Raw genomic sequence first — 17,318 nt, 5'->3', positions numbered from 1 at the left:
GCCAAATATACAAGTTGGACCCGTGGAGCATGTTTTGCCTGGGTGCTGCACAGTAAACAGAGGTTTCTTGAAATGATCAATGGGTAGGGTTAAGAATGGGCCTGAGCTCTGGCCAGAAGGGTGGGGATGGGACAGGGAAGGGCAGAATGGACTGGCTGGAGACAAGCCATGACCCTCAGGGACCCAGGGGCATGGGCTCCCAGACAACGACAACAGCCCCTCTGAGTGAGCACCCAGGCAACACAGACTAGGGCTGGTTGTTGCAAACTTGTCAACAGCCACCCCACACACAACCACCCCCTACTGTGCAACCTATGGGACAAATGGAAGCTCCTCTCACCCCACTTCCCAGGCACCCCCAACGAGAGTTCTGAATTCTAAAAACAATAAAAACATCCGAATGGTTACATATGAAACGCTCTCCCGCGTCTTTCTGTCTCAAAGATAGCAGCCACCCCCTCCCCCTAGCCCTCCCTAAGCCTGGGGTCTAGTGTGCCTGGGCTAAGCCCTGGGCATACCATCTCCTAACCCACACCTGAGCTCAGGCCATGCTAGGCTGGTGGGCATTCATGGGATGCTGCTACTGTCTTCTGATTTATGCTTGTGCCCCCCTACTGAGATCCAGCTACCCTACTCCTGCCCACTGGTTGTGCTGCTGAGCAAGCACTGCCCTTCTGTATTCCACTGACTCAGGGTGCCTTCCAAGTGTGTCTAGAAACAGAGTCATATTATGATTTTCATGGGTTGTAGACACGTTCACTTCCATAAGCCCCTTCCACCATTAAAAAAATCTTTAAAATTGCATTTTTTAGCTGTGTTGGAATAAGGACAATATATTGATATCATATATTAAAACATTTCTTTGACTTGAAAGTATATTCTTTTCTTCTGACTTGAATTTCTTGAAAGGAAATTAATACATTTACATGGATTCCTAAAAGTACCATAAGCCCTAGGCACTGTGCTGAGTGCACCTGATGGATAAGGTGGCTCCAGCTAGAAATGGACGTGTGGGGCAAACCCTTTTGCCTTAGATCAGTGTTTCAAAGTTCAGTCCTTTGTAAATCACACTTAGACCTGTCACCGTATTGCTCTTCCCAATATAAGTTTTCACCTAATATTTTTCTTTAAATTTACCTTCTTTGAAATTTTAGCAATTGTATTTTTATGAGAAGGTTTAAGTCACTAGCATAAAGCCAGTGTAGATTGCACTTAGGGACTGCATCTTTGCATTCTCCCAAAATTCATGTGTTGAAACCCTAATCCCCAGTGTGGTAGTATTTGGTAGTGGGAACTTTGAGAAGTAATTAGGTCATGAAGATAGAACCCTCAAGATAGGATTCGTGCTCTGATAAGAAGAGACACAGGAAGCTTGATCCTCTGACTGCTCTTTGTGTGTCCTCACATGGAGGACACAATGAAAAGATAGCTATGTGCAAAGTAGGAAGTAGGCGTCCACCAAGAACTGAATCCATGGGCACCTTGATCTTGCCCTCCCCAAGCTTTGGAATTATGAAAAACAAGTGCTGTTGTTTACACCACCTAGTCATGCTAATTTGGTATTAGCAACCCAAGCAGATTGAGACATGTGTCATAAATAGAAAATACTCATCAATACAAATTGGCATGAATAAAAATTATGCAATTTTTTAAAATTTAAGTTTGCTCAAGTTCAACCTAACTCTCGTTCTGAGTTCCTCAACATCCCTTGTCCTCTCCTAGTCCTCATGGAGTCAGTGGTTGGACCAGTGCTTCGCCCAATGTCCACCCTGGTCATGCTTTTCGATATATTCCCTGTTCACCCACTGACATCCAGCCCCTGTCCAAATGCCTGTCCCAAAACAAATGAACCAACTCAACCTCTCCAACTCAATTTAAACATTGACGATCATCCCCATCCATAAGACTGGACTTCTCTGGAAAACATCACTGGCTGTCATAATCCTGACTTTCCATTTCTCTCTAGAATGGCATGGTCCAATAGAACTCTCTGATGATGGAAATGTACTATGTCTGCAATTACCAGTATAGTACTCCCAGCTAGACACATGTAACTACTGAGCATTTGAAATGTGGCCAGTGTGGCTGAGAAAGGAAATGGTTACTTTTATTTAATTTTAATTAATTTACATGTAAAATCTTTAGCCATATATGTCTGTTGGTTACCGTATTGCTCAGGGCAGCAGTAGAGCATGTGATTTTGAGTCTGGCCATTCTTTTTTGGGTTCTAGATCTCCATCCCAGAAGTGATTAGTTCTAAAATTCTTTCCCTTTCCATGAGACCCATCATGCCACACAGCCAAGCTTATTAGCGAAATGGATGATACTTAAGCTATTCAATAGTAACTTCCTAGTGTGAAAGAAAGCTCTGGGAGGAGATATCGCAGAAGGAAGCAGGAATAAAATATGAGAACCCTGTGTGCCGCTGGGAGTCATGGGGGTGAGAAGGGGGGACGAGGGACAACAGAATGGAGAGATGGAGGTGTCAAAGATTAACTTCCTCCCACTTTTCAGTCACGTAAAGCTAACAATAACCAAGATACAAACTATATTAATATTATTTTATTTCTTCATTCTTCTTCATTTTATATTTTTCATTCTTCTCTTTTTTCCTTTTAAAACAATTGTCAGATATGGTTTCACTCATATGTGGAATATAAGAAATAGTGAAAGGGACCATAAGGGAAGGGGGGAAATTGAGTGGGGAAAAATTAGACAGGAAGGCAAACCATGGGAGATTCCTAACTCTGGGAAACAAGCAAAGGGTGGCAGAAGGTGAGGCAGGTGGGGGAATGGGATAACTGGGTGATGGGCAGTAAGGAGGGTGCATGAGATGAGCACTGAGTGCTATACTATAGATTGGCAAATTGAATTTAAATAAAAATAAATAAATAAAAATAAAATAAAACAGTTGTCAGTTGGAGTCCGAGGATTAGCTTCAGAATAAGCAATCTCCTCAATAGTTTCTCATTAATCTCCTAAACCTAGAAACTGCAGCCTTAACTGGCTTCAAGCCCCAGGCTTTAGTGTTTAAATCTTTGGATCAACTATATTGAATCAGATTTAGCACAAAACCTGGTACTCCCTCATAGATTCCAGTGAGGCCCCAGGTGTCCATGACTACATTTAAGTAGACCTTTGAGGAGCCCAGTAATGGAACTCACTGGCATGGCACACATACAGATGACTGTCTTCCATCCCCACACCACTGTCCCCTGCTTCCTCACCCTTGGAACCCTCCATTCCATGTGGTGTACAGCTTCTTCTGGGATACCATCAGTTCATGGATGGTGACCCTATCTGGAACTCATGGATGGGATGGCAAATTGATTACCTAAGCCAGTTGTGGAGGTCTACTCCTCTCACGGCTTGTTGATGATGGAGAGGAACAGGATCTAAGGCTGGCTGCTGAGAGACTCCTGGAAAAAACTTGCCTACCAATAAAAAGAGATGTATAGAAGATGATCTTCCTTCCTTCACTGTTGGTATTGGGTCTGCAACTGAGGCCAGCATCTTAGCAACATTGTTCACCATCGAAGTACAAAGATCACCTGCTGGATGGTGGAGGGCCAGGATGGACAGGGTCCTCAATAGCACAGTAGAACAGGCAAGTTAACCCTGAAATGACTTGGACTTCCTCTTTGTGAAATAATCAACCTCCTAATAGGTTAAGACATGTGGAATTGGGTCTTCTGTTATTAGTGGCCAAAAGCATCATTGCTGGTACAATGATGACACACTGTGGAGTTCTTATTGCCTCTAATTTGACTTAAAACTTCTTTCCACCAGAATATCAGCAGACTGAAGCCTTAGCCTTTTCCTGCTTTGTGAATTGGAAAAATGATCTTTCCTGACAGTTTATTGTTTTACTTCTGGGCTGCCTCTCTCAATAAAAGCCCTACCAAACTTGGCCTATTTCTTCCTCTTTGACACAGGAATGAAGAACTAGGAAACCATTCTCTTTCACTAGAATCAATGACTAGCCACAGCTGATAATAAAAATAACTTCTAGATAGCAAGTAGTAAATAATAGTAAGACATGGCCATTTGCTACAATGCTTTTAATTACAAAGACAAAATATAATTTTATTTGTGTCTTTAGGAGTGAGCCCCTTTTCTGCTGAGCATGGAGTATCGAACACTTACTTAATGGGCATAATTCTATTTCCATCATGGAGAAGGGACAAATAATAGCAGCTTTTGCCCCAAAGCAGAAACCCTTTGGGGAGTCTGTCTCCACTAATGCATATATTGATATACATGCATATTTCCCATTAATACTAATAGAACCTAATGCGATTGTATAAATCACCTGAATTTTGATGCAGTGTGAATGTGATGTTGGATGATTCAAGATGAACTCACAAAATACATTTGTCTGGGAGCTATTTCTTAATATGCCTTTATCGTGTAGCCAGCTTCCTCCTCTGTGACTGAAATATTAATCAAAGGCTGTTTCTGCTGGCTACCACCTTGTGTACCCCCTCTCATCATCAGAAGAGATGAAGTAGACTCATCTGTGTGACAGTGTACCTCTACCCAGGTATAATTTAAGATTCTATTGGAAGAAATAAAAAGGAATGGATGGAAAAGAGAAGTCAAGACAGATTTTCCTTCTTGTGGGGAGTAGTGCGTGGGGCTGGGCTGAATTAAGTGTACACATGTTCTTGAATCCTAGAAGAAGTGACAGGTCACATAGGACAAGTATGAGGAATTTAAGCATCTTTATTCACCACTTTGTCCTTACCCATTGTCAGCCCTGTCGAGCATCTTACCTCCAGCCTCCAGAGCAGCATTTTTCACCTCCACTGTCAGTGTGCTCTCTGGGAGAAATGGATTATATTACCTACCTCTCAGAGAGAGGTGAGAGCACATTCCAGCCAGCTGGTCTTGCTCTTCTGCTCTCTTCAGATCTTTCTCCTCTCCTACCTGGATTCTTGGCACAGCGATTGCTCATAGAGACTTTCATTTTACCCCATCACAGGCAAAAAAGAAAAAATGTACCCTTAAGAATCAGATGGAAGGAAAAAAGAAAATAATCAGAAGGAAAAATGTAGATTATAAGTAAAACCTACATAGTCCTTGTTTACCGCTAGACCACATAATCTTGGGATTATGAAAAATAAGCACTGAAAAGGATTTCTGGCAAAATAACAAAGTAAAGTGACATCCAGCAGCTGCAGCTTTGCACAGCTGGCCAAGCCCTGGGTGTTTCCATGCATGTTTCAGAGGGCACGGCAATCCTGCCAATGCCCCTTTTACAGGTAAAGCTACTGAGGCTAATCGAAAATGCTGCAAAAGCACATCAGTGATTTCTGTGTTAATAATTTTGAAATCATTTCCTTTCTTCTCTATTCCAAGAGAATGGAGGAATAATTAAATATAGAGCTGCTTGAATAGGTTTTAAAATTTACAGCATCTTAATTCCCAAAAGCTACATAAAGCCCTCAATGAATCTTGGGGTCTACTAAAACATTGCAGAATTAGTTTGGTCATTATAATCTGCCTGAACCCAAGGGAACACTAGGATTAAGCTAAATTTTAATTAATACCAGTTGAGGATTAGAGGAAAATATATTGAGCTGCAGTAGATCTTCAAATCTTACTCAAAATTGAGACATCATTTTAAAAATGTAACATTTTAACACTAGTTATCAGGAGGTATTAGTCTGTCTATACAATTAAAAGTTCCATTTTTTTAAAAGTTAAACACAAGATCAGGATGAAAGAGCTTGTGCAGTGTCACTCTGTTATCTACATCAGAAACAAATATGGTTATTTAGACCATAAAGCTCTGGCTCAGGCATCTTCACCCTGGTGGCCTCTCATCAAATTGTGAATATCAGATTTAGGAGGAACCAAAGGTGTGCCACCGACAACAAAAACAATCGTATTCATTCATCCATTTATTCAATAGTTTGTTGCATGCCTGCTACGGGCCAGACCCTGTGCTAAGAATAAATACAAAGAGAAGACATGTTCTTGCTCTTCCAGGGTTTCCTGGACTGGCAAGAGAAAACCGATGGAAAGGCCTGGAAGGAAGAGACTGGAAATTTATTGGGACATTTATTTAGGTTGTCTCACATTCTCCTAATTATAGCCTTTGTCGAGTAGTACCATTATCCCCATTTTACAGCTTGAAGCACAGAGAATTTAAGTAACTGACCCGAGGTCACACAGCATGCAAACGAATTCGAAATCAAACTCCCATATGTCTGATCATGCTCTTTGCACTGCACCAATGTTAAACTGTATGATCCCCGTGGCCATCCAGTATCACACAGGTGGCCTTTGACGACTGCCACATGCCGCTGACCCTGTGCCACTGGCAGTGTTGCTCTCTGCTGTCATGGTGATGTTAGAGCCCACATTCCTTCTCTGGGGACACTCTGGAATGGGGAAGAGAACCAAGGAGTGCCATCCCCAGGAGGATTTTCTGTGTCGTTCATTCTCAAGCAGCCTGGAAGCACCTCTCAGGCATAACCGAATGAAACTGAGGAATGTCCTCTCATCTCCAGGGGAAGAGTGTTCTTCTGACCAGTGAACAAACCAACGTCATCAGGAGTACTTTGAGAGCTCCTTGAGAATTTATTAGACAGGCAGCAGACAGCCCTTGGAATACTGGAGCTGTGGCGAGAGAGAGACTACCTCAGGAACTGGGAGAGTGCAAGGCAAAGCCTAGAGAAGAGAGGAATCTTCTTCAGCCAGAGCATTAATAGGAGAAGGGAGCTGCCGTGTTAAGCAGGACACAATTCAAATGAGCGTGAAGGTAAGAGATATACCGGGTAGCTGGCTCAGCTGTCAGCCCAACTCTGTAGTCAAAGGACTATCGATAAGAGGACAAGCCAAGGTTGGTAACTCAACGATGACATAAGAATGAGGACCTTGGGAACTGGAGAAAATAAGATGTAACCAATGGTTGTTGCAAGAAGACAGGTCTACAATTGCTTATTCTTGATCCCCAAATCCAAGTGCTCTGAACACTAAAATTTTTTGGTGGCAAACCTACTTTGAACTGATGTAAAACTGTAATCTAGAAAGTGCTGAGTTAGAATGAAACAGGATTCCTTTTAAAACTCTGATTTCAGGTGCCTGGATGGCTCAGTTGGTTAAGTATCTGCCTTTGGCTCAGGTTGTGATCCTGGGGTCCTGGCATTGAGTCTTCAGGGAGCCTGCTTCTCCCTCTGTCTCTGTCTCTGTCTCTCTGTCTCTCTCTTTCTCATGAATAAATAAAATCTTTTTAAAAATAAAATAAACTCTCATGTCGCTCAGCCTCATAGAGGCCTCTAGGACAGGGGTCTTGAAGCTAGGAAGGGGACTCAGAAAGCCTTTGAGAATCCCATTAAAGCTATGAAACTTCTCCACAGGACACTGTACAAACAATTCCACAGAGGAAATTGTTCATCCTATTTCAAGGGAGCCAATTTATGAACTCCAGTTTAAGAATCTCTGTTCTTAGCTTTTAGGGGATTAGTAAACTCTGCATAACAAAATTAATAGTGAAGTTCAACTTTAAGGAGTAAAGATCATTTCAATTAATATAGTCCAATGATCCAGTCAAGATATAATTACCATAGAAGCCAAAAAAAAAAAAAAATTACCATAGAAGCCTAGAATTCCTTGGTCAAAGGGCGTGCAAGCACGTGTGTGTGTGCACGTGCATGCGCGTGCATGCACATTGGGGTATTGGGAGGAAAGACTGGCAGGAGGGGAGATCCTTTGGCTTCTCCAGAAAATTACCTATACAGGTATTATTAAATCTTTATAGTTCTGTTGATCTCTCTGCTCTTAAAAGCAATGAAATGGTCAGTCCTAAAAGCAGGGATTACATTAAAAGTCACTTCCAGTCCCAGGATCTTGTAATTATCTTCTGTGTGTATGTGCTTGGAGATTTTGGTCCTCCTAGGCAGATTACTTTTTTCTTTCTTTCTTTCTTTCTTTCTTTTTTTTTTTTTTTATCATCGTCAACATGAAAACTTGCAAACCACTGTCAAGGCTCAACTATAAAGATTCTCCAGCTGGCATCATAACTGTATTGTTTATTTTCCCCCTTGCTTTTTTGATTTACTGGGATTCTAAGCCATTATATTCGGAAACTAAATGTTTCCTAGTCTTTTATATCTCTGGTTTGATAGTTATGATAACCTACTCCCAAGAGTATAAAACTGGAAATGATGAATAGAAGAAGTGTGTTCATCATTAGCCAGTACAGAAAACAACCCCTTCTCGGAAATTCAGAAACCTAATAATGGCAGATTTTGTTTTTTACATGATTACCTTTATGACAGCTCTGTCACTCCATACCAAGTGCAATATATTCGGGTGGGTTTTTCTCTGACGAGAGTATCCATGGCTCATGACACTGGGCTGAGATGTATTTCTGATTTGTGCATTTGGTAGTTGATAGAAACTGATGGTGCATGCATTTTGATGTGAAGTCAAAAAGTAGGCACGTTCAGATGAGTAAAATGCTTGTATGCCCCTCCTTTCTTACATATTAATAAATAAGATTAATGACAAATGCAATGTAGCAAAATTGGTTAAGTTCTTGGCCTCTGGAGTTAATCCAACCTGGGTATGGATCTTGAATCCATCACTTACAGGCCAAATGACTGTTGACAAGTTACCTCATCTCTGGATGCCTCATTCTCTGTAAAATGATATTAAAAATAGTACTCCCCCATAGAGTTGTTGTAAGGATTAATTGAGATGATGTGTATAAAGCTCTCAGCACAAGGTAATATTTTCTCTCAAGATGACAGTGCTGTCCCAGCTCCGTTCTCTGGTAAGGACCCTCTCTGGTGTTATTTGGGCTTAGATACAACTGAGTCTCCAGATGTGCCAAGGTGTATATTTATTTGGTATTTCTCCCAGCTCTGAGATAGAAAAGAATGAGCGCACGGAAGAGAAGAGGGGAGGTGAATCTCATATTACCATGGTGCTTTGCAGGAGAAGGAGCTGTGAGCCTCCATGACAAACAGCTTTTTTTGCAGACTGTATGGCAGCCTAACAAAAACTCAGTGTGCTTCTGCTGAACTGAGCTGAAGAGGCAAGAGAAAGAGAAAGACTGTACCCTTTCCACCTGCTTCGTCCCTGGCATCTGGTCCACCTCAGCTGTGGTCCTGTGGCTGTCACAGGTGAGCGGCTCAGATTTGTTCCAGACCCAAAAGATTCTAGGCAGGCAGGTGGGTCTGTCCAAGTCACCCCTGGTCCCCAGGAGCCCAGAGATGCCAGGTTCAGCTGAGATCAGCATGGGCATCACCTGTCACAGCAGAATTGGACTGAAGACCCTGAGGGGTCTGTCAGTACTGAGACAGGCTCTCTGTGGCAAAGGCTGCTGGCCCTACTTTATTTTTCTATCAGCCTTGAATAGCTTTGAGCCTAAGACCACCTGTCTAATTCCATCTGAAATCCAGTAAGTATCTGGAAGAAAGCAACCCCATGTGGAAATCGGTAGGGGTGTATAGATCCTGGTTTCTTAGAAATTAATAAAATTTCAAAATGCGCATCCTAACAAGGCTGAGGTTCTAAAAGAGAAAACGTTTATGAAGCTAAGTATGTTTAAAGAATGGTAAATAGGCCCTCCATAACTGGGCTTAGCAAAAGCAAATGCTTATGATCTTGTGCTCCCTGAAGAGGAGAGAGGCTGTCTTTAGGACAGGCACCGAGACTTTGCCAGGCTGCCTTTCCTTGTGGCGCATCATGAGGAAATTTGTAATAGGTCAAAACATTTGAAAACAAGATTCTCCATAATAAACGGCCCTGCCTGAGATGTCATAGAAAGCAACATTTTAATGACTATCCTATTACTGATGATAAACTATGGCGTCATCTCATCATATCCCCAGGTGTAAGGTTCAAGTATAAAATCAGTTAAAATCACCGTACAGGGAGAGCAGGCCTGGACTTTTCCACACTACTAAAATTTTGTTATGGTATGTAGTGGGCAGAACTAGCAGAAAATACTTAATTAAAAAAAAACAAAAACCAACCCTTTTCCTGGCAGAACTATAACCAGCAATACCTTCTAATAAGTAATTGTGGACAGTAATTTTCCAGAATATGGATAACATGAAGGAATTTGGCAGTATTATTTTCCCACATCTACTTTTACCACTTTTTAGCTTATTTCTTTTTCCTGCTACTTTTATTTTCTGAAGAAAAGTGCCCAGATTTCTTGTTTACTTGGCCTTCTGGACGTCCTCGTGCTTGTGCAAATTAGGTTTTTAATATTTATTCATTTTAGAATCTTTGTATTATTATAAGACTTGGGGCCAGAGGAAAAGAAAACATGAAGTATATTGAGTTACTCACAGTGGCAGTTAATAATGTTATTATAATACCATGAACAAAAACATAAAACAATGGTCTGGAGTCAGGACACGTGGGTTTCAACTCTTGTGTCTCCCGGAAACCTGTTGGCATCCTGATGACATTTATGGGAGGTGACCATGCAGGTCCATGCAGCTCTGAAGGATCTGGGGAACTGCCCAGCAGTGTGCAAGGAAACGGTGTGGGGCACCAGCTCTGGAGCCAGCCCCTCTCGGCAGCATATGTCCTCCCTGACCTCCTTTGATCTCACTGACTTCCCTCATCTCTAGCGTGAAGGGAGTAATAGCATCCCCCGGACCATGGTAAGAGAGTTAGCTTAGGGAGCTCAATGGAGCCTTGTGCTGTAAAGCGCTTACCCCTGATGCCTAAAACAGAGTGCGCACTGCCTACTATGTACCACCCAGCCCCCCTTAGCACCCAAAAGCACCGAACAGAGAGAGACTCTGGAGCCAGACTGCACTGCCACTTTACTAGCTGTGCTGCCTTGGGCACGTTACTTCACCTCTCTGTGCTTCACCTTCCTCATCTACAACTCAGTGATAATATTAATAGCAACCAACCCCATTGGAATATTAGAAGGTTTTTTAAAAATCAAGATAGAAATCATACCCACCATTTTGGCAGGAGCTGAGTGCTTATTCTGTGTCAGTCATTGAACGAACATGCTTTATGTACCTTATCACTTCTCATCCTCACAGCAGCCTATGAGGTGCTACCCCATTCGCATCCCCAAGTAACATACAAGAGACTGAGAGCTTTGCTCACGTTCATCCAAGTCAGCAGGCGATGGAGGCAGGGTTCAGATACAGGGCACCCTAATAGAAAGTGTGTGCTTCTCAGCCCTACAAGTGTGTGCTGGGCCTCCGTTCCTCCAGGGAATGGCCTGTGCAGGTCCGAGATGCTAAGATGCTTCCAGGCCCAGGCACTAATATCCCTGAGGAAAGCTGTCAAAGATCCCCATTCCCAGCACCCTCATTTGCAAACCAGATTCTGGCTTGAGTGTAGCCTCACCGTCAAGAGGGCACTGCATACTCTGCTTAAAAGTCAAGCACTTTTTAAAACATCTGCTTGAAATTGTGTGCCACTGATTGAAATGAAAAACAAACTCAGCTGCCAAGCAACCGTGGAAAGAGGACGGGGAAAAGAACTAGTGACAAACAACTAGTTAGCACATCCCAACAGATGGTTATAATAAGAGCCTAATGAAAAAATAACCTAACAAGTAAAATTACTGAGGTCTTTGCCAAAAGGCATTTTATATTCCAGTATGTAAAATATAAAACTGTTACTTTTCTATCAAATGGCACAAATCTATAGGCCTAGTTGTTTTTTGGGGTTTTTGTTTTGTTTTGGTTTTGGTTTTTTTTCATGGAAAATGCTTTTAATTTGTTGGCTCTATCATGACACTGCTGCCCCCAATGCTTCTGAGTGCCGTGAAAGCTCCCTGGCCTTTGTCTTCACTCCTCCATGTGGTAAAAGGAGGGACAGTTCCCTCTCCGCTCCCAGCACCCATGTCAGGACAGAAAACACTCATGCTAGCAGGACTTCGGAAGAAGAAGACGTTCTGGTTTGGACTTTCTAGGTCACACAGCTGGCAAGAGGCAGAGTCAGGATTCAAACCCGGGCAGTTTGGATACCACATCACCCTGTCAGCTCTTCTGTTTCCCGATGATGATCATTTAATGTTATCTGACCATGACTTGGGTGCCTGCCTCGGGATGGACTTGTTTATCCTTTTAGAATAATCCTACATTTTTATAATCTCTACAAAACCCCTCCTCCGCTCCCAAAGTGAACATAATTTAGAGCTCCCAGCTAACACTGCCCTCCTGGCTCAGCCAGACAGTGGATGGGGGTGCTGAGCTGGGGTGAGGTACTCGCTGGAAAAGACTTTGAGGGGGAGGCGAGGTTCATAGGAGCTGTGAGAAGTCAGACTTGGCATTGGTTATAGGAGCGGTGTTCAAAGCATACCCACACCTCCCTTGACCTCTCAGAGGGAAAAGAGCCTTCCTTCGAGTCTTACTCAGTTCGAGCTGCTGTAACAAGAATACCGTAAAGTGGGTGGCGTCAACCACAAGCATTTATTTCTCACAGTTCTGGAGGCTGGGAAGTCCAAGATCAAGCCTCTGGCAGATCCTGGCTTACAACTCCTTCTCCTTCCATCCTCACATAGCAGAGAGAGAGAAGGCTAGCTCTTTCCTCTTCTTAGAAGGACGCCAATCCCATTGTGGGGGTCAGACTCTCACAATGTAATTACTTCCCAGAGGCCCCACCTCCAAATACCGTCATATTAGAGCTTCAGCATATGAATTTGGAAGGGACACGAAATCCAGTCCACAGCACTAGGAATAAAGCAGCAGCCATATTTTCTCTTGCGAAACCATCCTTGACCCCATTTCTCTGTCTCCTTCAAGCCCTACTTCTAATTGATTGTCTCTTCTTCTTAGAAATTACATGAACTCCTTTCTCTCTGCTTTCAGTTCTTGTTACTTCTGGCCCTGACCCTCGCAGTCCATTAATTCTGCTCATATCACTGTCTCCCCTGCTTTCCCATCCAGCCTGTGCACAAATGTCTAATCATTTCTTCCTCTGCTTAAGAGTTTGAATTCCCCATTGCCTGTATGATCAAAGTTCTTTATCCTCAAATTCTTGTCCACCTAGGATCTGGTCTTCCCTCGGCTGTATGAATTCTCTGCTGCAAACAAACTAGTCTTTCTTTATTCCCTTAATATGCCTCACGATTCCCACCTGTTACCCCCTCAACCAGCACTGTCCTTAGATCCAGGTAAAAAAGGCCTTTGCCCCAGTTTCACCCTTTATATGGACCATGTTCTGGCTCTTACCCTTCCTCTGGGGGTGAAAAATTGTCAGGGCCAAAGGGAGGTGTTCACCCTGAGTCCTAGTCCTGCCGTCTAGTCCATGCTCTGGATACCTGAGACCCAAAATTCCCTTATCCAGTAACAGTCCAATGGCAGCTTCTGTGGCCTGATTGCACAGGGGCCAGGGGTTGAGGTACCCTCTACAGGCCAGAGGGTTCACACACATGAATATGAGGAATCTGGGATGGGCAGGGAGGGGGCATGCCTCATACCAGGGTCCAGGGGCTAGCTCTCCCATCCCATGGCCAAAGTATATTTGTCAAGGTTAAAGCATAGAGCATGTTTTATTTAACAGTTTGCTAGCTTGATTTATAACTTCAGAATAGACAGAATACATTTTATTTAACAGTCAATTAGTTTGACTTACAACTTTAAATATGAAGACATAAGGTATGTAGATCCAGAAATGTTAAGGACTCACATTCCCTCTACTTCCATTTCTACCAGTCAACACTTGACCATCTTTAAAGTTATAGGTCAATTCCCACGTTTACCACAAAGGCTTTGCTGACTGCCCCAGCTGCAACATATTTTTCCTTTCACTTCCTTTATTCTCAAAACAGTTTCAGTGACCTGTTAGGTGCCAGGTGTGAACTAAAAATGCAGATATGAAGAAATGGTCCCTTTCCACAAAGAGCTTACTTGCTACACAATGAGTCACAGACATAAACACCTACCACACACAATCCATCAGCATCTTCTATTGGCAATATATCCGAATTATTACCAAACATGACCCTTTCTGTGACTTCCCTGCTAAAATCCCAGTTCAAGACATCATGACCCTGAATCTAGGCTATGCCACTGCCTGTGATCCTACCCACTGCCATAAGAAACTTCTGCCCTACTGAAAACCCTCCAGTGGCTTTCCACTGCAATTAAAATAAATCCAAGCCCCTACCTGGCCCCCATTGACCTCTCCAGCCCATCTCCTGCATTGCTCCCTTTCATCTTCTACTTGAGTGACTTCTCAAGCCCCCCTGGCTTCTTTGCATCTCTCAAACATCTTATTACAATCTCAGGAGCCTTTCAACTTGCTGTTCCCTCCACTGGGAACCTTGTTCCTCTAGATCTTCAGACAGCCACTTTTATTGTTATCATTTATCTGTTCACATTACCTTCCCAGAGAGACCAGTGCCACCTTCCCTAATGGAAGGACCTCCAAGTCCCTTACTATCAATTTTTCTATGTTATTTTCCTTATTTATGTTTACTGTCTGTTTCTTCATCTAGAATTGGATTCCATGAGCACAAAAACTTTGTTTTGCCCAAAACTATCTCCCTGGTGCACAGAACACTGTCTGGCATATAGTTGGCACTCTGTACATTTTTGTTACTGAATAAATGATTGTAATAAAGTGTGATACATGCAGGGTGCCGTAGAAGTCATAGGAGGAACCTAATTTCACCTGGGACATTGGTTTTGACTATAGTCTGGGCTTGGGAAGGGGGAGCTGGTGGAAAATGTGAAGCCATGGACAGGGATGACCATCCATTTGCTCCTGCTAATGGGTCTGAACTTTAATATGAATTCCAGCAGGAGTCATTGAAGGCTTTGAGCAGAAGCCTATGATTAGATTTCCATCTTAGAAATGATTTGGGGCAGGCGGGAGAAGGGTCTATAGAAGGCAAAGCTGGAGGCAGGGATTAAACCTGAGGTAAAACTTAGGGGAATAGAAAGATAGAAGCATATTTAGGGGTAAGATAATGATTTCAGTTCTAACCATACTGAGTTTGAGATGAGGAGCGAGTGATGAGCTGTAAAAAAGAAAGAGAAATCAACATATAAGAGTTAGCTGATGCCAACAGAATAAAGGTGGTTACCCAGGAAAAGGGTAATGAAAGGAAAGAGCCAGGGCATAACCCTGGGAAACCTCATTATTTAAGGCTTACTTTAAAGCTACAGGTTAAAAAGTTGGCTGAATCAAAGCATCCCAGGAGGAAGACCTAGAAGGAGAAGACAGCAGCTTGCAGAGAAACAGTACACAATTATGCATGGTACTGGGGAAGCCAAAGAGTTTCAAGAACAAAGAGATGATCAGTAATGACAACCATAACAAAGGTGAAATAGGAAATGTATTGGAAACATACATGTGGATTTGGCAATATAGAGGTCACTTCATCTAATAGTGAGAAATCACCCCAGTGAGTCTTCTCATTTTGAAGTCAAGTGAGCTTGTTTTTATTACTATTATTAATTAGTAATTAGTATCATTACTACCAGTAGTAGTAGTGGTCATAGTAGTTCCAACGGTTGGGTGGGGAAAGCAAGAGTGAATTACCCTAATCATGTTTGAAGTAATTTTTCAAAATCTCTGTGGGTATAGTTATAAGATAGATTATGATAGATCCTTCATTCATCAGAGCTACAGCAGTCCATTATATGGGCTAGCTTCTTAAAAGTGTCCAATAGATCCTACACGCAATATATGATTTCTGTGTAGTTCACCATTAAAACAAAATCCATCTTTTTTTTTCCCCAGTGATGTGAATTTAATTTATTCTCATTTATTAAAGCTACTTTCTGGGACTTGAAAATGCTTTCTAAATGTTCTTTCCATTTTTACATTCATAATCCATTTCATTCAACACGCCTTACTGCAGATTGAATTGCTGGCTAAATTTGAAAGAGATCAATAAATAGCAGCAAAACTACAGGAGGTCATTTAATTTTTTTTTTTTTATTAACAGACCCAATAAATCTGAACGTATTTTCTTCAAATACATCAGCTGGAAATAAAAAATTGCTCTGGGGCAATTTATGAGGTTAAATCTAAAAATAAAATTTTACTTTCATTTGTGGCTGTATTAACATGACAAAGCTTCAACAGAGCTTGCTCAGTACCAAATTTATGTTCCCCCATTTGCACAAATATCTTGTGGATAACTGTATGCAAGTAAGTGACTAGATTTGAAACAGAAGACAGTGAAATTAAAAATGCAGTCAATAAGGAAGAAGTTCTCTGTGTTTAAAGGTTTTAAGCTACATGTTAAAATTCTGGTTTTTAGGCAAAAATTTTACAGGCTTGTTTCGTTTTGAACATCACCTAGAATTTACCCAGTCTAGAATTTACCAAGTCTACTTAAGGCAGGAGGAAGGAGTTGTTAACCTCCAAGACCGGTTTTCCTTGAGTTCATCTAGACCTGGGGTGATTTTGCTTTGGCTACAACTGGGAACATCATTTTCCCTTTGGTGAGCTGCGGGGGCTGTGAACAGTGATTAATTGGCTAATTAGAATTTCAAAGGGCAGTGATAACAGTGGTGAACAGCCAAAAGTGATGGGAGAAGTTCAAGTCCATTAAAGCACTTTGCAGTGTTGGAGCTTTCCCTAGCCAGTCTCTCTGTCCAAGTGTGCCTTTCCCTCCACTTCTCCGTGCTGGCCAGTCCCGTCCGCCATCAGGCCCCAAACCTGCCTCTCTAACTCACCCTCCACACTGGCAGTCTTGGATTTTTCTTTATCCTCTTTTTCAGCCTCTTTTTTATAGCTCTCTTCAGCACCCACAAAGCCAAAGTGAAAACTATGAGCCTTTTCCCTTATAAAGTTGTATTTTCTCTCTTTTTAAACCAAAAGCAAGTTGGATGCTTTTCCCCATTTCCTCCAACTTATGACTGTTCTTAGTAGTGTAGGGGCACCTAGATTTTGTTTTACCCCCTCTGCACCAGTGGGCCGCAATATCAAATGGATTCTCAGGCTACCTCGACCCCTAAGTAGCTTAGGAAGAGTGAATTTGACATATACATCAACAACTACCATTTTTTTTCCCAGAGACTACTTCACAAGTTTTCCTTCATTCCCAGATTAAAAACCAAGAATTAGGCAAGTGAACCAAACTTCTTTAATTAGGGAATGTACCAGCACAGAGCCCACCCTGTGTGACTCGTCTCACTCGAATTTCAACTCACTTTGGCCCACGGTGAGGCTAGATCATGACCCAGATCTTGAACCATATGGCACTGTAAGAGTCTCTCTCTTTTAAAAAAAAAATATATAGTTGGTACACAATGTTACATTATGCATTAGTTTCAGGCACACAACATAGTGATTCCATAAGTTTATACACTGTGCTGTGCTCACCCCAAGTATAGCTCCCATCTGCCCCCATCCAT

At 42.2% G+C, this 17,318-nt stretch overlaps 1 protein-coding gene across 1 annotated transcript in view; it reads left to right on the top strand.

Annotated features, from left to right (window-relative positions):
• Window positions 1-17,318, top strand: part of SASH1 (SAM and SH3 domain containing 1) — a 332,874-nt gene that overhangs the window by 11,038 nt on the left and 304,518 nt on the right. The window contains exon 2 of the mRNA XM_072718853.1: window positions 6,519-6,769. Within this exon, the coding sequence (XP_072574954.1) occupies window positions 6,758-6,769 (12 nt within the window). The 5' untranslated portion in view covers window positions 6,519-6,757. The remainder of the gene's footprint in view (window positions 1-6,518; window positions 6,770-17,318) is intronic.

Source organism: Vulpes vulpes, chromosome 1 (assembly GCF_048418805.1).
Source record: "Vulpes vulpes isolate BD-2025 chromosome 1, VulVul3, whole genome shotgun sequence".
In the NCBI taxonomy this organism is placed as follows: domain Eukaryota; kingdom Metazoa; phylum Chordata; class Mammalia; order Carnivora; family Canidae; genus Vulpes; species Vulpes vulpes.
Note: the sequence above shows the minus strand (reverse complement) of the source record. Positions and strands in the feature narration are given on the sequence as shown.